This window comes from Lactuca virosa, chromosome 5, assembly GCF_052849685.1.
Source record: "Lactuca virosa cultivar CGN04683 chromosome 5, Lactuca_virosa_CGN04683_v6, whole genome shotgun sequence".
In the NCBI taxonomy this organism is placed as follows: Eukaryota; Viridiplantae; Streptophyta; class Magnoliopsida; order Asterales; family Asteraceae; genus Lactuca; species Lactuca virosa.
The window spans coordinates 318,202,716-318,223,533 of record NC_136430.1 but is presented as its reverse complement, the minus strand read 5'-3'; the positions used below and the strand labels follow the sequence as shown (position 1 = coordinate 318,223,533).

The 20,818-nt window shown below is 38.5% G+C and overlaps 1 protein-coding gene and 1 long non-coding RNA gene across 6 annotated transcripts; one reads left to right on the top strand and one right to left on the bottom strand.

The window, feature by feature from the left end:
* The first annotated feature begins 10,914 nt into the window (after positions 1–10,914).
* Positions 10,915–12,591, top strand: LOC145115250 (tropinone reductase homolog At5g06060-like). Its single transcript, XM_079051502.1, has 4 exons — positions 10,915–11,253; positions 11,599–11,815; positions 11,973–12,079; positions 12,304–12,591. The coding sequence occupies exons 1-4, from the start codon at positions 10,936–10,938 to the stop codon at positions 12,478–12,480; spliced, it is 819 nt and encodes a 272-aa protein (XP_078907628.1). The 5' UTR covers positions 10,915–10,935; the 3' UTR covers positions 12,481–12,591.
* Positions 12,592–15,346: 2,755 nt separating this feature from the next.
* LOC145117634 (uncharacterized) lies at positions 15,347–17,595 on the bottom strand. 5 transcript variants are annotated; one of them, XR_013712729.1, is made up of 6 exons: positions 17,049–17,595; positions 16,695–16,968; positions 16,401–16,490; positions 16,175–16,299; positions 15,979–16,067; positions 15,347–15,538 (listed from the first exon to the last, which is right to left on the bottom strand). It is a non-coding gene; the product is annotated as an uncharacterized LOC145117634 (long non-coding RNA). The 5 variants fall into 5 exon arrangements; XR_013712727.1 differs by having other exon boundaries at positions 15,351–15,538; positions 15,979–16,057; XR_013712728.1 differs by lacking the exon at positions 15,347–15,538 and having other exon boundaries at positions 15,795–16,057; positions 16,175–16,321.
* Between the last annotated feature and the right edge of the window lie 3,223 nt (positions 17,596–20,818).

The window sequence follows — 20,818 nt, the reverse complement described above, 5'->3', positions numbered from 1 at the left end:
CTCAGATCCTTATACATCTTTGTGGCCCCAGGGTGAATAGAGAACTTGGATTCTTGTGCCTCCTCCAAGGTCTTATGTCTCACTCCACCGGATACCGGTACCCACACCCGCCACACTGTGTCAGAAGACCTCGACTATCCCGAACAAACAAGGGAATCTGACCCCAAATTCGCTCTATCTTCCAGTTCTCTTTCTTCAAACCATCCACCTGAGCCTCCTTGATCATATCCAACAATGGAGAGATCATTGTCATCCTAAAAAAACGTCCCTAATCGGAGCATTTGTCGACTTGCGGCTCAAATCATCGGCCACCACATTGGCCTTCCGTGGGTGGTACAAGATTTCGCAATCATAATCCTTCAGTACATCCAACCACCTCCTCTGCCGCATGTTCAGGTTCTGCTAATCCATCAAGTACTTCAAACTTTTACGATCAGTAAAGATGGTGCACCGAACTTCGTACAAGTAATGCCTCTAAATTTTGAGGGCAAACACCACTGCCCCCAATTCCAGGTCATGAGTGGGGTAGTTCACCTCATGAGGCTTCAGCTTCCTCGAGGCGTACGCGATCACATTCCCCCTTTGCATCAACACAGCGCCTAACCCTATGATAGACACATCACAATACACCACCAAATCATCCAACCCATCTGGTAGTGCTAAAATCGGGGCCTCACACAACCTCTGTCTCAAGGTCTCGAAAGCCAACTGCTCGTACAGGCCCCACCGAAAAGTCACATTCATCTTGGTCAAATGAGTCAATTGTATGGTGATCTTGGAGAAATCTTGGACGAATCTCCGATAGTACCCGACTAGACCCAAGAAGCTACGGATCTCAAATGCATTCTGTGGCACTTCCCACCGCATCACTGCCTCGATCTTGGCTGGATCAACCAAAATACCCTCTTGGTTGATAACGTGCCCCAAAAACTGCACTTCTCGCAACCATAAATCACACTTTGAGAACTTGGCATACAGCCTTTCAATCCTCAGTGTCTCCAATACCTCCTTTAGATGTTGCTCATGCTGCTCCTTGGTCTTAGAATAGAACAATATATCATCGATAAAAACGATCACAGACCGATCCAACATCGGCCTACACGCCCTGTTCATGAGGTCCATGAACGTTGTTGGGGCATTGGTGAGCCCGAATGGCATCACCACAAACCCATAGTGACAGTACTGAGTCCTGAAAGTTGTCTTCGGTATATCCTCATCCCTAATCTTCATCTGATGGTAGCCTGACCGAAGATCAATCGTGGAAAACCAAGATGCACCCTGCAGCTGATCGAACAAATCATCGATCCTCAGAAGTGGATAACGGTTTTTCACCGTTAGCTTCTTCAGCTCTCGATAATCGATGCACATCCTGTGTCACCCGTCCTTCTTCTTCACAAACAGGATTGGTGCTCCCCACGGAGAGCTGCTCGGACGGATAAACCCTCGGTCTAGCAGATCCTGAAGCTGCGTAGACAGCTCCTGCATCTTGGGCGGGGCTAGCCGATACGGCGCCTTAGCTATCGGGGCGGCACCCGGCACCAAATCAATGTGAAATTCTACTTGCCTCTCCGGAGGCACCCCAGGCAACTCCTCAGGAAATACATCCTGAAAATCCCGTACAACCGGCACACTGCCCAAATCTGTCGTGATCTCAACCCTCGTATCCGAGATATACGCCAAAAATCCCGAACAACCCTGATGGAGAAGTCTCCTACCCCTTACAGCTGAACAGAGGGTTGGCCCCTAAGAGGCCCTCTCCCCATGAATAACTAGTTCTATCCCACTTGGGGTTCGAACTATCACCAGCTGGCGCTCACAGTCTATCATGGCCCCATTGGCCCCCAACCAGTCCATCCCGACGATCACCTTCAGCCCTTGCAATGGTATCGGAACCAAATCAACACATAACCTCTCCCCAAACACATTCAGGACACAGCCCCAATATACCCCCACAGCACTCACGGTGTGGTCATCTGCAATCTCAACCTCAAGCAGGCAATCCAAAGTTCCCGGAGCATCCCGAAACTTCTTGCTAATCGCAAGAGATACGAACGATCGAGTAGCTCCCGAATCGAAAATAACGTGAGCCGACATACCATTGACCAAAAAGGTCCTTATACAGGAGCACATATATACACATAAGCAATACAAATCAAATATCAAGAAGGAAAATAAAATACGTACCAGCTACAACGTATGGCGCTGCTCGAGCCTCCTCGGTAGTCAACTGAAACGCGCGGCTCTTCACCACAGGAGCATCCGCCTTGGCAGGGCGGCCATCAGTGATCCTCATTGTGGCGGGCGCAGGCGCCGCCACTACTCCTCCTCCTCCCCGCAACCTCGGACAATCGGCCTTTTTATGGCCAGTCTGGTTGCAGTGAAAACAAATCAAGCCCTTCTTGGGGCAGTCCGTGCTCATATGGCCCGACTAGCCACACGCGTAACATCCCAACCCCGCTGCTCGACAAGCCCCACTGTGCAGCTTACCGCAATCGGCACACCGGCCACGGACCTAGTGGCCCCTACTAGAAGAATCAGAGGTCTTAGGCTTTTTAGCTTAACCTACAGTTGTACGAACCTGCTCTGGCTTCCGCTTGGTGCGAAGCTCTAACTCCATCTCCCGCTCCCGTGCCTTCTCTACCATCTCATTCAGGGTTTTGCACCCTGTAAAGCTCACCACGGATATCATCCCTCATCATGGAATGATACCTCGTCCTCCTCATGTCCTCATCTGCAGCATACTGCGGGATCAACAATGCTCGTTCCTGAAACTTGGCGGTGATCTCCGCCACAGTCTCGGTGGTCTGTTGGAGCTCCTGGAACTCCCTCACTAACCGTTGCACCTCAATAGATGGTGCAAACTCCATATCAAAGCGTCTGAAAAACTCCGCCCATGTCATCTCAGACACACCGGCTGCTCCCACCTGGGTAGTCACCTCATCCCACCAATCCATGGATCGGTCCCTCAACATGCACGAGGCAAACCCCACCTTTGCCACATCGGGGCAAAAGCTCATGCGTTGGGCATTCTCCATGTCTGCCACCCAGCGTCGACTAGCTATGGGGTCCCTGACCCCAAAGAACTTAGGCGCTCTGCACGCCTTGAACTCCCGGAACGAGGGAGTTCGAGCCTCGAACTGGCCCGCAACAATCTCAGCTCGAAAAGACCTGAGCCGCTTCTCCATGATCTCCATCATCCCTTCCTTGACTGTCCCAAAAATCACTGGGGTAGCGTCAAGGATGGCCCCTCATAACCTCAGTTGCAATAAGCTCGTGCAGCCTCTCGTCAATGGGCTCGGTACCGTCGCCCGACCCAGATCCGGATCCTGATCCTGATCCTGATCCCTCTGCTCCATGTCGTGTCACCACCATCCTGATCTGAAATACCATATGACAGAATGATCAAATATCCAAAAAGGGGATTCCTCCACACCAGTTCTCCTTAGAGCTTCCAGATCTAACATTAGTTCGGGTACAGGTCCTGTGCTTTCAGTAGTATGGGCCCAATACTACCTTCCACACCTACATGTACCTTCCATAAGGCTCTACCTGACAACTCTAATTCATCCCGGAACAAAACATAACTCCCAAACTACCGCATACTCAAATCCTAGGTTATCCTAAAATTTGCTCAATCCCATCAAACCAGAACTCGAATCAATCATAACAGGCTGCCCTATGCATGCAAATTATACACAGAACAGGATCAAATAGACTTTCGAATAACAGACTCTACCCTAGGACCACAACCAGACGAGGAACAGGTAATAAGGCCAAATCAATCATTCTAAGGCTATAAGATCCTAACCGTATACAATTTTTATAGCATACACATAGCAAAATCCACCCGACTATCATAATCCAAATATCAGTATAACATGGCTAACATATTGGGGGAACCACTTACTTGAGCTCGGACGATTACGTGCATTGCACTCTCCCCTTTTCCATTTTAAAAAGTTTTTAACTTTTGATTTTTTAAAACAATTTTACCATTTCCTTAGTTTGAGTCCTGACACACCCCGAGAGTGTGCCCGAATCCCTCAAACAAAGGCTCTGATACCAAGTTGTAATGACCCAAATTTCCAAGAAATTTTTTCATTTTTAATTAACAAAACCATTTCCAATAAACATGAATTACCAATCACAATTGTTTTCAAAATCCACAACATCAAACATTTTATTTATAATATCAGAGTGTCCCCAAATAAAATCGTCGGAGAGTGCATGTCGCTCCATCAAGACTTGCCCTAACCCTTAGGCTCTGAAGTACCTGAAACAACATAAGCCATGCATACAAACATATAAGGATGTCGTGGGCTCCACACAGGGTCTTATACCTACATGCCATGGGCTCCCCCCATGGTCTTTACCTAGGATGCCATGGGCTCCCCCACATGGTCTGATATCCGACTGCCACAGGCTCCCCCCGGGGTCTTCCATGCAACTAACACATGGTCAACTAGCATACCATATATCAATGAAATAACTATCATACTACATAATATATATATATATATATATATATATATATATATATATATATATATATATATATATATATATATATAACATATAGAGATGTCGTGGACTCCCTCCAGGGTCTTACTCCAGGAGGCCGTGGGCTCCCCCCCAGGGTCTTATACCTATGTGCTATTGGCTCCTCCACATATTCTTAACTACTTGCCATGGGCTCCCCCATGGTCTTTACCTGGAATGTCATGGGCTCCCCCACATGGTCTTGTATCCAACTGCCACGGGCTCCCCCCGGGATCTTCACATATCTAGTCAATAAAGTACTAGCACATTCCCATATACATGCATACCAAACATATTAGCAGTGAATCCACAATAAACAATACAACTAACTGAATGGGCCGGCCTTGGTGCCTTAGACCCATTGGTATGGTGAGGAGACTCACCTTAGTCTGCTGAACACAATAGCTGCTCGTCTAACAGTCTGAAACCACCCGTGCTGAACAATAATATCATTAACCCAAAATTAGGATTAACTATAATCTAATTAAAGAAATCAAGTACCCAAGCCTAAGTCCTTTCATAATAAGCCAAGAGTCTTCCTTTGCCTCAAAGTCCATGTCCAAAACTATTAATGGGCCGCATGGCCCAAGAAGGCCCAACCATAGCAACCATGGCCCAAAATAGATAAATTGGACCACCAACTCAAAACATGACCAGGCCCAATAACCGATTAAGGCCCACAGGGCTTACAATCCCAAACCCATCTGAGTGCGTACGCCTTGCGTACCACCCCTGTACACTCAGCGTACTGGCTCCTTTAGCCGTACGCGTTGCGTACATGCTTCTACGCGCGGCGTACTAGTCTGGCATGCATAAATGACCATTAAGTTCTTAATGCTTGGGATATAAACGTGAAGCTTCAGATCTGAGTCCATTAAGACGTGCTAAGGTATAAAGTTGGCAACTTTATGCCCTTGCATACTATATGGGACTTCAAAACTTCATTCTTCACATTAGAACTTCATATAAAGCTTCAAACTCATGCATGGAGTCTAGATAGCCTTCAAGCTAGCACCTTTATGCATCTAGCATGCTCACCAAGCTCTAATATAACCATTTCAGTCTCTGGAGTTGCTCAACTCTCAAGAGGAGGTCCAAGAACCAACAAAAGGGACAATATGGAAAACCCTAACTAGATCTAATGAATAAGATGGCAAGATCAAGACTTTATACCTCCATAAGCTCTTCAAGGTGAACTAGATGCAGATTCTTGAAGCCCAATGCCACTCCAAGCTTGCTTAGCAATTTCTTCTTCTTGAATAAGCTCTAAAACGGTCACAAATACACTCCTTAAGCTCAAGAACACTCTCAAAAGGGAACTCTGGGGTAAAAGGGCGAAATGAGGCTATGGAGGTTGATTAGGGTTTGGTCCAAGACGCTTAAGGGTGTTTAAATAGGTGACAAGTCCAAGAATTAGGGTTTTGACCTTCTGGGGCAAACGCGGCTACCCTCCACGATCGTATATCCTTAGTATGCTAAGCGTACTCCTAGAATACGCCCCGCGTACTCCTGGAGTACACCCCGTGTACTCCTGGAGTACGCCCCGCGTACTAAGGGACCATTATGCCATATTTTCCATTTCAAGGGTCCAAAGAGTAATACCTGATTTGGGGTGTTACATTCTAGGCGTGATATTGAAACTGTGTTCTATAACCTGCCGATCCACGCTTGTCAGATTTGTTGGTTTCCAGGAGAACACGGTGGAATGTTGCTTCAGGAGCGCTACCAGTCGCGCCCTGGTCTCTCCGGTTAGGTGAGCGCCGATTCGCACGAGTTGTTCTGGGTATTCCATGTTTATTTGATGTTGTTCGGTGGAACATCCCTCCTTCAACTTCTTTGGTGCTCGCACCAACTCGGGCGCAGCTATGATCTGGTGGCAATGTTGTGTCGTGCTGTTTGTGGCGAGGATCGTCGCTGATCCCTGACGCATGCTAAATTTAACGATGCCATGGATCGTCGATGGTACGAAGTGTATTAAGCAGATTGTCGACCGTCCAAGCAGAATATGGTGTTCTGCTGGAAACCGGATCATAGAGAATTCGATTGTTCTTGTGATTCGGTCCTTTTCGTCGTGACTGACCAACGTTAAGGGCAGCCGGATAGTGCCTAATGGCCACAAACTGTGGCCGGTGAACCCTACTAATGGCCCTCCGATTGGGGGTCGTAGCCCCTCCTTCCACGCATCTGGTAGCTGCCGGAAGAAATGCTCGTATAGTATATCAGAGCAGCTACCATTTTCGATGTATATTCGATGGATTTTCATGTTACGGATGAATCAGATATGAGGAGTGGATCTCGCGGATCCCAGTTCAATGGTCTGGGATCGCTGCTTGAAAAACTAATATTGAGTAGATTTCTCGAGAGTACCTTTATCTCGTCCTCTGCATGGTGAGTTGTGTTTCTCTTACGAGACTTAGAGATAGTGAGTACCTTCGTGCCGTCATGCGGAAGCTCCTGCAGCAGATCAGGATGCGATATCTCCGTCTGAGGCAGCGAACCATCCAACGACAGTTGCCAGGAACTACTCTGGAGTACTGGCTCCGTAATCGGTGGGATTTGTGTCATCAACACCTGGATTGGGGTCTATGTTCTATAGTCGCAGTGGTGTTCGTTGGTTACCGTCACCGGTATTTGAAACAGGTCTTCTACCGCAGTCGAAGATGCTATTGGGTTTAGATCGCCCTTTCGCAGAGAACCAGTTTCGTTTATTGGCCGTATCAATCTGAGGATACGTCCGGATGGCGCCAAATGTTGTGACATGCTCTACAGGGGTTTGGAGGTTGGTTGATGGATCTGTCCTGGAAGTTTTCCTGAGAACACAGCACAGAAGAATAGTTAAAGGACGACTGGGTGTTCTCCCGGGACGTCACTCCGACGATCAAGTTAGTTTTCAGAGAGAGAGAGTTTTAGGGTAAATTCTGTGAGGAAGAAGATGGATCCCTTCCTTGAGCTGGAAGAGATCCTTTTATACCTGTTACTAACGGATCGTGGGGACCTTGTCTAGTTGGTGTGAAACGTGGCCTCCTCTTACTGGGAGGGATATGCCCACGCTAACTAACATGCTAGGTGACGTCAGCGTCACCATGGTCTTTGTCACGACCTGATTGGTTGTGAGTGAATGAGAATATCACGAGGAATATTCTTTCCTCGTGAGGGAAAACGAACCGCCATCCCGGTGTTGGATCACTTAGGCCAAGACCGGGCATCGGCCAAGGTCCTGGCTTGATAACGTCCTGTTTATGCTCTCCGTTAAGTTTAACATGGTCGTACATAGTAACGTTAACAAGGGTCAAATGGATGAAATGAGAATTTTATGTGTTGTGTCGTCAAGAGAAAGGACGCAGAGCGTCAGTTTGGTCAATGTTTGATTCAAAGTTGCCATTAGGAAAGGCTCTTCTAATATCCCTATAAAAAGAAAGTTACATAATTTGAATATTATCTAATAATTAAAAATAAATAAATACATAAACACAAATTGGGAATTAATCATAAACGTAATTCAAAATCAACTTTATTAATCCATTACACCATAATCATTTTAATAATTTCATTTTGAATTACCAAATATCTGGTGGTTTATGATTAATTTCATATATATGTAAATTAGGAAAAATAATAATAAGGAGAAGGCTTCACCACATATCTAGGTGCTTAGGTAAATAATTTAAATTTTTGATTTCTACTTGTTGATTTTGAATTACCCTATATTATTTATTAAATATCTTATATGCAAATTAATAAAAAAGTTATTAATAATAATGTATTGATTAGAAAATAAAATTATTAAAATAATTATAGTATAATAGATTAATAAACAAAAGCAATAGAATAATTAATGTTTGATGATAGATAAAAGTAGGGATGAGAATTTGACCCGAAAATCCGAACCGGACCAAACCGAATTAGGCCCGAATAAGCAATTTGATTCGGGTTTCGGGTATCTATATTATGTTTATTCAATTATTCGGTACTCGGGTTGTCCAAATAAGAGCTTATTCGGTTCTAAATACCCGACCCGAATAAACATTCATTCCCCCCTTTCTCTGATCGAAAGAAATCAAATCACGATTCACATTTCTGTCATCGTCGTTCATAACAGAAAAAACTCTGTGCTCATTCTCATTGTTTCAAAATCGACCAATCTTCCCATCTATTTCCAAACTCGAAATCACTTATGTCGATACTTCCTCTTGTTTCAAACTTTTAAAAATCAATCATTCCTATTGTCTCTAAAGATTCATGAATTCCTACTTTGTTTAGTCATGGAAAATTGGCTCCAACTCAAGAAACTTAAGTAAGAAATTAATTTTCATTATGTTTATCTACTATGTAAATGTTATTTTTTAATGTGTTATTGTGTTATGTTAGTTTCTGAATGTTTTGTGTTGATGTATAAAAGTGCATTGTTATTCTATTATTCGAGTTATTCAGGTCATAGAATCTTAATACGGTTTATTCGGTTTTTTTCAATTATATTAGGTCCTTAATCATCTTGTATACGTTATTCGGGTAATAACCGAACCGAACCGAACCGATTAATACCCGAACCGAACCGAACCCGTATTGGTTAATCAGTTCGGTTTTCGGTTCATGCAATTACCGTTATTCGGTTTTCGGGTTTGGGTCGGTTCGGTCCAGTTCCGACCCGAATAACACCCCTAGATAAAAGAAAATTCGTTATGCTAAAAGCTACAAAAGTTATATACTTGTTTGACTTTTAAATTGAAGTTTTAGTGGTATTTTAACAGCAGCACCCTTATTTTAAGCTCTCATTTCTTTTTCTTTTTTTAAAGAGTAAATTACACGAATGGTCCCTATGGTTTGAGTAACTTGCGCGTTTGGTCTCTAACTTCTTTTTTTAACTCGGAAGGTTCCTACTATTTGTTTTTGTTTTGCATTTAGTCCCTAATAGTGTTAAAATGTCTATTTTACCCTTAATGATATTTTTTAATTTCTTTTATAAGTATATTCTTATTATTTTATAAATTAAATCATTAAATAAAACCTACCCTACCTCTACGTAGACCTCCACCCCCACACCCTTCGTTTACCTTTCTCCCCCAAGTCCTGTTTTTATTCTTTGTGTCTTCCTCTCTTCCTTAAACGCCACCATCGGTCCCCTTTACCACCTCCACTCAGGGGCGGACCTAGGGGTGGTCCACGGTGGCACCGGCAACCCCTAACTTTTCCTGCCGCAGTGGAAAATTTTCGAAAAGTTTCGAAATTTTTATTTTTTATACTATCGTGCAACCCCTAACTTTACCGTGCAACCCCTACCGTAAAATCCTGTGTCTGCCCCTGCCTCCACTGTCCATAAACCACCATTTCCAGCGATAACCTTTTACCCATTGTATTGTCGCTAACCATCTACCACCGCCTCTTTACTCTGTCTTTCTATCTCCTCCACCCACTACCATCGGGCCCTGGCTGACCAACGAACACCGTTATTGCTTCAGGTCACAACAGATCCAACGTGATTATGAAACTCCCCCACAGTGATCGTCCACCCCCACAGGACAATGAAACCCACAAAACCCACCTTCATCAAACGTTTCTAGAGGCAAGATCGGGAAACCCTTCATCCTCTGATTTTGATCTGTTTGGAAGGGAAAAAGATCTTTTAGCATCGTCTGGAGGCCGCCACGGCCACCCAAATACCTTCTCATTCCTTCTCATTCTCATCCTCTCTCTCTTTTTCTCTCTCCCGAGGAAAAACTCTCATCTCATTCTTCTTCTTCTTCTTCTCTCTCTCCCTCTCTCACATTTCACTGGACCATCGAATTTAATCATCGGTGTTCGTGCAATCAGAGGGATAATATGTAGATTGTACCGGGGTAAGGAAATGAGGTGCTAATTAGGTCTATTTTATATACAGCTCCAACATTAAAAGTCTCACTTCATTATTTTGAATTGGTTCATTTTCAATAAAGATTTTTTTTTTCTTTTGGTTTCTACAAATTTATGAACATGTTCAATTTTTGATTTATGAAAATTTCGGTTTTTATTTGGTTTCTGAAAAAAAATGGTTTATGAAAACATATGCAAGCGATTTTATGATTTTGGATGACCTTGGTTTTGGTTGCAGCTTCCGGAGTTCATCGGCAATGTTACTATAATTGATTGGCAGTTGTCGAGATCTCTTGACGGAGAAAAGAGGAAAGAAATGGGTTGAGTTAGGATGTGATAGGACCCACAATAGTCTTTTTAGGTTAGACGAGACCAAACGCGCAATAAAAAAAACAGTAGGGGTCTTACAAGTTAAAAAAATAAGTTAGGGAGCAAGCGCGTAAGTTACCCCAAACCACAAGGACCATTCGTGTAATTTACTCTTTTTTAAATCATGGGACCATTCTTGAAATTTTGTGAAATAATAATTTGATCGCCTAAAATGAATCAATGACGACGAAGGCTCCAGTAAGTGGCGATGGTATTGGTGCAACTAGAAATCCCAGATGGTCTCTAGCCGGAGTAACTGCTCTCGTCACCGGTGGTACACGTGGAATCGGCTACGCGGTAGTCGAGGAACTGGCGGAGTTAGGAGCGGCGGTGCACACCTGCTCTCGTAACGAAGCTGAACTTAACCAACGGTTACAAGAATGGTCAGCCAAGTGTTTCAACGTCACAGGATGCGTCTGCGACTTATCTTCTCGTCCTCAACGAGAACATCTTGCCGAACAAGTCTCGTCGCTTTTCAGTGGCAAGCTCAACATCTTAGTAAGCTCTTCTACTTTTGTTCCCACGAAACTTAACTTTTTACTCTAGATCATGTTTACAAATTCAAACATAATTGCTTCACCAGTTGAAATTGATGCTAATAGCTCAATTTTTGTGAGCGGAAGTTAATAATTTGACGATTATGTGAGGCTTAAGGTACTAATTTCGGAGTCACATTCAACCTGTTAGGTTTTAGCCATGTGCAACACACTTTTGGGCAAACATTATCACAATGAATCGTTAGTTGCTTAATATTGCTGTTGGATTAGTAATTCATTCTTGAAATGTTGATACGAACTTTTGCACTCTTCATAAAACTTACTTCCATAGATTTCTTGCTTGTAGATAAACAATGTGGGGACAAACATTAGGAAACCTACTACAGAGTATACTCCAGAACTGTATTCAATGCTCATGGCTACTAATTTGGAGTCTTCTTACCATATGAGTCAACTTGCACATCCTCTTTTAAAAGCTTCAGGAGCTGGAAGCATTGTGTTTATTTCCTCTGTTGCAGGTCTGGTTCATGTTGGTGTTGGGTCTGTTTACAGTGCCATTAAAGGTATGATAATGGTTGCATAATTTACATTTATACCCCTCTGTTAACATCGACCCAAAAAAAAGGAACAAGGTGGGACAGGGACTCATTCTCTATCTCTCGTTTGTGCAAAAGACATGAATGCCCTTCTGGTTTTAACGTGTGTGTTTTACATTCGCAGCTGCACTGAATCAACTTACAAAGAATTTAGCATGTGAATGGGCGAAAGACAACATTCGGAGTAATTGTGTAGCACCATGGTTCACTAAGACCTCTCTTATCGAAGAGGTAATCTTCCTTCATCTTGCCTTTCTTTTGTCGACAACTTTTCTAGTGCCTTTTTTGATGATGGGGATGAGGAGGGCATTTACGTCTTTTTGCACAGACTGACAGATTGATCGTGATTCTCTGTCCCACTTTGTCCTATCTTTTAAGGTGGCATCGGTCTTGGTTTAAGTCCAATGCACACCAAACACAGTACAACATGATCTGTTATGTCTTTATTTGTGTAGGTACTTGATAATAAGGAGTTTTTGGATAGTGTGGCATCTAGAACTCCTTTGAAACGCCTTGGAGAAGCAAATGAAGTCTCATCGCTTGTGGCATTCCTTTGTTTACCTGCTGCTTCTTACATTACTGGTCAAACAATTGCTGTTGATGGAGGATTTACGGTCAACGGTTTCCCGTGAATGCAACGTGACATCTTTTCTACTGTTTGAAACAAATAAAGTGTTTGTAAAAATACACTAAACAAAACAAGAGCTGTCAATGGAAGTGTTAGGTTTTCATTTTGTTTTTTATATGCATTACTTTTCTACTTATTGATTAGTACAATATAAATAATAAATTTATGTTGTTTCATAATTATTCTTTCAAAATTGATAATAAGATCTTAATTTTCGAGCCACTCACAATTAATATTGATGATATTATAATGAGGTTTTGGATCCACTTTACAGTTAATAGTTAGTTACATTGATGTATGTCATCTTTTCTTGGTTAATTTTTACCCTCATGAACTCTTTCAACTCGCTGTTAGCAAAAACTAAAACCATTTCTCTTTTTTTTTGTAAATACCTTTTATATAAAATACGTTCGTGATGGTTACAAGATATAAAACATGGAAAAACTGGAACTAGAAAAACAACTCCCCTACAGTCTTATATTGTTCCCGAACTAATTTCAATATCTAGAACCAAGTCTGCCTATGAAATGGGTAAAAAGAGGATGTATAATTATTATTCTCTATTTATGATCCATTTTTTCTTATTTTATTTTTTTAGTTGCAGACCACTTTTGTAAGACTTTCAAATGATAGCAGTCTAGGTAGCATGGAGGAAAGTTTTTATCTGCAGCCATCTTTGGACTCATCTGATTCTTTCTCTGTTGCTTCTTTGCTCCTCTTAGTGAGTTCTTCGATAATTTATTCATGTTTTGTTTTATTTTTTTATTTCGTTTTTTGATGTTCATACATCATCTTTCAAGTTTAATCTTCAGTATGTTGGTTTTATCTATTTAATATATGAAGTGATGGTAGGATTCTAAAATGAACAGGAAAATTAAATTAGAATGCTATTTCTTGTTTTTTGTGTTATTTTGGCTGGTGTTTCATTGTAGATGTGTGTGTACGTTTTATTCCAACAATGTAGCATCATACTTTCATGTGATTGTCATTATATCAATATGGTAACTTAGTTTCATCAGGAACTATTACCAGCCACATGATAACCAGATACTTGTGCAATTCACATTTGTAATAACTTTGTTCCATTCTTTAGTTGAAACTTTAGCAAATTGATAGTTTTTGACAGCTATTTTAGTGTGATTGTATAAAAAAAATGTTAATAAACCAGGTTAATAATATTGAATGATTTTAGTTTTAAAATATTTATAAAAGTTTTAAAACAAAAGCTTCGAACCATGTCCGTTTCTTTCATTGCTATAGAAGATTGAACTCATATTTTTAAGGTTTTTTATATTATATTGAGAATGGAATTGATATAGGAATCAAAGTTAGTACCTATTACTTTAAATTTCATATTTGTATCTTCATTTTTTAACAATTCGGTGAAGGCAAAACATTCACATAGTTACTCAAACTCGGTTAACTAGGCAACCTTAAGAAAAATGTGAAATGATAATCATTGTTGCTTCCATCTTCTTTAGAGTGACATGTTTACGGAAACATCTAACTAACTTTAAAAATAACACTCATATTATGTTTTTTAAAGTTTCAATTTTATTTTACCTTGCCAACCATATATATATATATATATATATATATATATATATATATATATATATATATATACATACAGAGTCATCAAATATATAATACTAGGTGTGAGACTCATGTATTACATGGGTTAATTAAAAAATATTAAATATCAAAGTATAAACATTAAGTATTTTTTAAAAAATTTTAAAATAAGAAAGAAAAAAACATATTTATTGCAATTTAAGATCACATTTATTACATTTAATACTTTACTTATATAGATATATGTATTATGTGGCTTTTTAATTTTAAAAATTAAAAAAAACCTAGAAATTGACATGTGGATATTATTTATTTTAAAAATACCACAAAATGACAAATGTCAAAACTTACGAGAGATTGACATGTGGCAAAAAGATTTTCATTTATTAGAGTAGACTAGGTGTTAGACCCATGTATTACATGAGTTTATATATATATATATATATATATATATATATATATATATAAACTAAATACAAAATTCTAAACATTTGAAAAGTATGAATTTACAAGAAAAGTGAGAAAATATTGAATTATAAAAATTAAAGTGTTTTTTTTTCTCTTTTAAATTTAAACAAATAATTTAGATAAATAAATAAAGAAAATTAATGAATCTTTAATTTGGTCATTTTGAAATTAAAAGGAAAGATTATTAATGAAATTGATATGTATTTATTATTGAATATAAATACTATCTACAATTTAATAAAATGAAAAAACCATAAAATGACACGTGGAATAAAAATTAATTTAAAATAACCACAAAATTACATGTGGCAAAATAAATGAGAGTGTGGCATGTGACAAAAAGATCTTGAGGGTTGCATTTTGTCTTTTTATTTGTTTCAAATAATTTCATGTCATATTAAAAGTATGTTTGTAACAAAAAAATACATTTAGAATTATAGACTACACATTACCAACAAAGTAAAAAATAAAATAAATAAATAAATAAAATCATATTTCAAAATTTTAATAACATTTCCATAATTCGAATAACAAATCCAAAACTTCATATTGTAACACCCATTTATTGTTATTTAATTATATATCGTAATTTTGGAATTTAGTTTACTTAATAAAAACTAGTGAGGATTTCCCCCGCTTGCAGGGTTGGAAGCCATCAAATGTTTGCGAAGCCATCAATTTTCCAATACCAAAAAGACCCTTTAATCTTTATGAAATAGGAGGGGGTTTCATAGAACACACAGTAAAAATAGTAGATTCATAATATTCATAGTCTTTTAAAGTAAATAAAAGAAGGAAAAATTACAACTAGTAGCATATGTGCAAATAGCCTTAAGTTACTCTAAAAAAATTCCAAATATAGTATTTATAATACAAGAGAATTAATTAATAGACATGTGGCCTAACTCGTGGTCTTCAATGACAGTGCCAATGCACCAGAATTCCTTTTTGAGGTTGTTTAAAATCTCGTTGTAGCTAAAATCTTTTTTAAGTCCCTAAATAGTCTCCTAACTTGTAACCTACATTGGTATTATTATTTAGCCCAAAACCTTATAAAAAATAAACAGTTAAATGTAAGGAATAATAAAAATACTCTAATCAATTTTTTTACTATAGCACCCTATTTCTATTTCTTCACATTACAACTACGCTTTACATAAATCTCCTCAATTTTGGCTGTCATTGAAAGACAATAAAATTTTTACTGCCATAATTGGGTAATGTTTTCAAATTATGATGACAAATTGGGAAAAAAATGGAAGTACAATGTCATAGTTGGTAAACTTATTGAAGTACAATGACATAACTGGTAAATTTTTCAATGTATACCGACATAATAAGGGGAAAATATATTATCATAATACACAAAAAAATGAATGTATATTGCTACATGTTACACTAAAACAGAAGCACAGACAACATGTGCTAACCGAAAATATGAGCAATTCTTTGAGCTTACCGTGTATAACACACAACCACCGTTCAAGTGACTACCCCACATTCCATCCTTAACACTTAGTATATGGTCAACAAAAAATCTGTCAAAAACTGCCAAAGCATTATACAAATAGTAATAAAAATTGTAACATGTTAACATAGACTTATATATTATACTATTACATGTTAAATAAGAATGACCAGAAACACCAACTTACTTTGCAAAAACTACATAAATATATTGTCTGCATTCATTTCTCTGGATATTATTAATCACCAACAGTTCACACAGATTGTTCGTAAATCAAATCTGATTTCAAAATTAAGCTTCTTTTAGGCTAATCTGTTCAGATGAAATTCACCAACTGAATCAACATTTAATTGCATAAGAAACAAAATTGAGAAAAAAAAAATAACAATTAAGTAAACAAAAGTTGTAAAAACCTATTTTTTCTGGCGACCTAAATTCCAGATCCTCCAACACATATTCTCAAGCCGGGTGTTCCTCTCTTGAGGACTCCTCGTCGCTTGGGCCTTCATATACATACGACGATGATTAATTCTCAATTCCAATGAAAAATATAGACAAACAAAGCAACATAAACACACACACACAATACACAATACACACCACGATTCAATTCAATTCCTCCAAACGAAGTTAAAAACATACCGCAAGTAAGGAAAATAGACAGACACAAATACAGATTAATCAAAAAATCAATGGATCGGACTTACTTTAACCTAGAAGCGATGTAGCTCAGTCTCATCAAAGCCGAAAACGTTATCGACGAAGTAGCGTGTCAGACTAAAATGACCTCTTTCACGGAGGAGCAAGGATGATTTTTTATCATCAAGTCCAGGACCTACATCAAGTATGGCTTCCAAGTAACTGTTAATCCAATCGTTTCCCGCCATTAAACCTCCACTCTGAGAATTTTATTGGTGGTGGTAGAATTGTGTCTGTGGAGTGAGAGATTTATGGCTGGATTTGTGTGCCATCGGAGACATACTACAAAGATGCCCAAAGATCAAAATTCATCATATTCAAAGTAGAGTAAAAATTCGAACTTTTAAAGCCGAAAATCAAACCTTCTGGGTATCCTTTGGAATCCCATAACCACTGGACTGCATCAGGTCGCCCAACACCTACTCCACCAGTGGCGAATGGAAGCGGGAAAGCCGCCGGCCAAAGCACCTCCATGAAAACATTAGAATCTCATAAAAAGAGGAGAAATTGGAAGAAGGAGCAGGGAAGCGGTAGAAGGAAATAAAATCGGTCCTTTTGGCACCTTTGGTAAATCAATTTCTACAGAGAATCGTAGAATAGAAGATAGGGAAAAAGATACATCGATCCGGTGGAGCAATCGCGATTAGGGCTTGAATAGTCTTCGTTTGGACGACACATGTGGTGCAGAAGACGACTAACGTTATCGATTCGCGATCGCTGGAGCATACCTTCAATGGATTTAATCAAAAAGAAAAATAGGTGGGAGAAAGATAAAAGGATATCTACGGCGGTGGAGCAGTCGGCTTTGATGGAAGGATTCGAGAGGATCAGGGCTTTTGGTGGGAGAGTACACCGACTATCGACACCAATCCAATCTCTATTGGTTTAGATTGGCGGTGGAATCAGACCCATGAATAAATAAATAAATAATTGGTCCAATAGGAACAAAGTACTAAGTACTTCCTCAGAGAATATATTTTTAATCTATCTATATAATTTGTAAATATGAGAATTAAAATATAATGAAATTTATTTGATATTTAAATGAACTATTATGGTTTAATTCTTATTTAATTTAATTTAAGGGGTTTAATAGATATTTATGATCAAAGGGATTAATTTGTAATGTTCTAAAAAGTTTAGCATTAACAAAATAATTGAAGGATACATTGTATATAAAATAATAAATATGAGTAGGGACCATAAATATAACTCTGGATTTAAATCGCAACAAAAGAAAAGATGGACGTCTTTGTTATCTGAGAAAAAAAAATCATAAATGGTCTATGTGGTTTTTTCAAATCTGAAGTTTGATCCATGTGCTTTCAAAACATCATAGATGGCTCATGTGCTTTCAAAACTTTTGATGTTTGGTTCTTATTGTTCACTTCGTTAAGTTTTGTCCGTTAACTGAAGGGCATTTTCTTCTTTACACTACCACGGGGACTATTTATGATGTTTTTTGTTATTAAATATATATATATATATATATATATATATATATATATATATATATATATATAATATAATGGGCCTCACACACACATAATCCCACCAGGAATGTCGGCCATTTCATCATTTCCTATGAAATCCCCGACCTGCAGTTGTTTGCTTGTCCCAAAAAAATCAAGAACATAACCATATATTGTTGCATCTTCAAAATCGTGTTTATCCTAATACCAATATCCAACACAAACCTTCATCCTCACCCCCTCATCTCCCACTTCTTCGGTCACATGCCACCATCTTCATGATTGTCATGTAGCTTGTTTATACACCAGTAGAAAAAACTCTAAAAACCATTTGCACCCTACCCTTTAAGCCCTGAAAAACCCTATTTCTGGTGCTAGAAGCTGCTAGGGTTCCGATTAGATTCTGACGACCATAAACGAACATGTACAAAAGGGTTTTTGAGTATGAAGATCCCCATCTCTGACGCTGCATCTATGTGTATTATGAGGTTGAAATCGATTCTAGAACCCTAAAATAAAAACTCAAATCGATTCTAGAACCCAGTCCAGCCAAAGCACCCACCTGTATTGTCGTTCCCGCCACTGACCAGTTCTAACATCCCTGTCGACCACCCCCCGTCACTGCTCTCGCTTTTGTTTCTCAGTTTCAGTCCTCTATAAAAATCCCACGAAGGGAAACAGATTTCCCATGTTGATTCATATCCATCTTCGTTGGTGAAGAGGTCGAGTCTCGTTCCCCTTAAGTGTTCGATTGCAAGCAAGACTGATACAAGCATGCATTAAAGAAAGTCGATTTCTTGCTCATTTTCTTCTCTTTAGTTCTCGTATCTGGTTCTGGGTTGATTGTAATCAATAAACTTTAGGTTACGAAAACTTTCACATATCTTCGTTTCCATGATCATTATTTGGAACTTTCTTGGTTCGTGGGAGGAAGAGAAATCAGGGGTGGTGGTTATTAAGGATTATGGTGTTCATCTGACCACTGCAATTTCAATTTGCCATTGACGGGAAGAAATGGTTTATCGGAAATTACAATAGCATGGTTTGATGAACATTTGGGGAAGGAATCGAGTTGCTAAGTTGAGAGAGAGAGAGAGAGACCATTTATATATTAAATAATTATATTTATTTTTTTTAAAATAACCAAAAACATCATAAATTGTCCATGTGGCAGTGAAATGACGAAAATGTTATTCAATTAACGGACAAAACTTAACGGAGTGAGCAATAAGGACCAAACATCAAAAGTTTTGAAAGCACAGGGACCATCTATAATGTTTTGAAAGAACAGGGATCAAACTTCAGATCTGGGAAAACCACGGGGACCATTTATGATGTTTTTTTCGTTCTCAAATTAGACATGCACCATATGATATGATATCTTATAATAGTACGATACGTTCTTATATATATATATATATATATATATATATATATATATAGAGAGAGAGAGAGAGAGAGAGATAGAGGGGGAGAGAGAGAGGTTCATATATTTCTTACATATATTGTGTGCTAGAATGCACCAATAAGAATTTAGTAAAAATTAAGTTATTATTAAATCAAATAAAGATAGATTTTAAATGATTTCCATAATTGTATGTATATTAAATGATATCCATAATTATAATTTTTTTTAATGGAAACCAATTTAATTCGTCACTGATGTCAGCAATAATAATCTTTCAGAATAAATTTGTATCTAAGTTTTCATGTATGGGTTCGTGTTTTATTTCTGAACTCACTCACTTAAATTACAACAAAGTTGCTTGGAACATAGAGAACGAGAGTGTATTCTACTAGAATGCGCCCTCATTCTGCTAGAATATACTCTCATTCTGATAGAATACACTCTCGTTCACCATGTTTCGAGCAACTTTGTTGTATTTTCAGTAAGTGGGTCCTGAAACAAAACACGAACTCATAAATGAAAACCTAGATGCAAATTTATTCTAAAAGAATACTATTGATGACATTAATGACGAATTTAATTAGTTTTCATAAAAAAAATTATAACTATGGATATCATTTAATATACATATAATTATGGAAATTATTTAATATATATCTTTATTTAATTAAATAATAATTTAATTTTTACTAAATTCTTATTAGTGTATTCTAGCACACATAGATGTGGGAAACACATGAACCTAGCTCTCTCTCTCTCTCTCTCTCTATATATATATATATATATATATATATATATATATATATATATTAGAGTTTGTCCTTTTTCCATAATGGCTCTTTTGGAGAATTAATATGGGACTCCATATATATCTTACCTAATATCAAAGCTGGTATCCCATACCCCCGTGGTCCAATACATTTGTGTCTATCTTTATCTAGCATCCGACTTTGAGGGAGTGTTAGTGTATCTCACATCAATGTGATGCGGTCTTATAAATGGTTATATGCTTTGGAGTCTCCCCTCTCTCCACAAGAGCTCTTTTTGAGAGTTAATAGGAGACTACACATATATCTTACAATATATACTCATGTATGGATAATTTATGGTTTTCAGAGGGCGTCGCAATGAGCTGTGATGAGTGTGTGAACTTTAGTTCTTTCATGTGAATTTTCGGTGAGAATTGTACTAAGCTTAGTTTTGATAGATGAACCTTACTCGATTCATCTTCGTTGAGGTATATCCTGATATG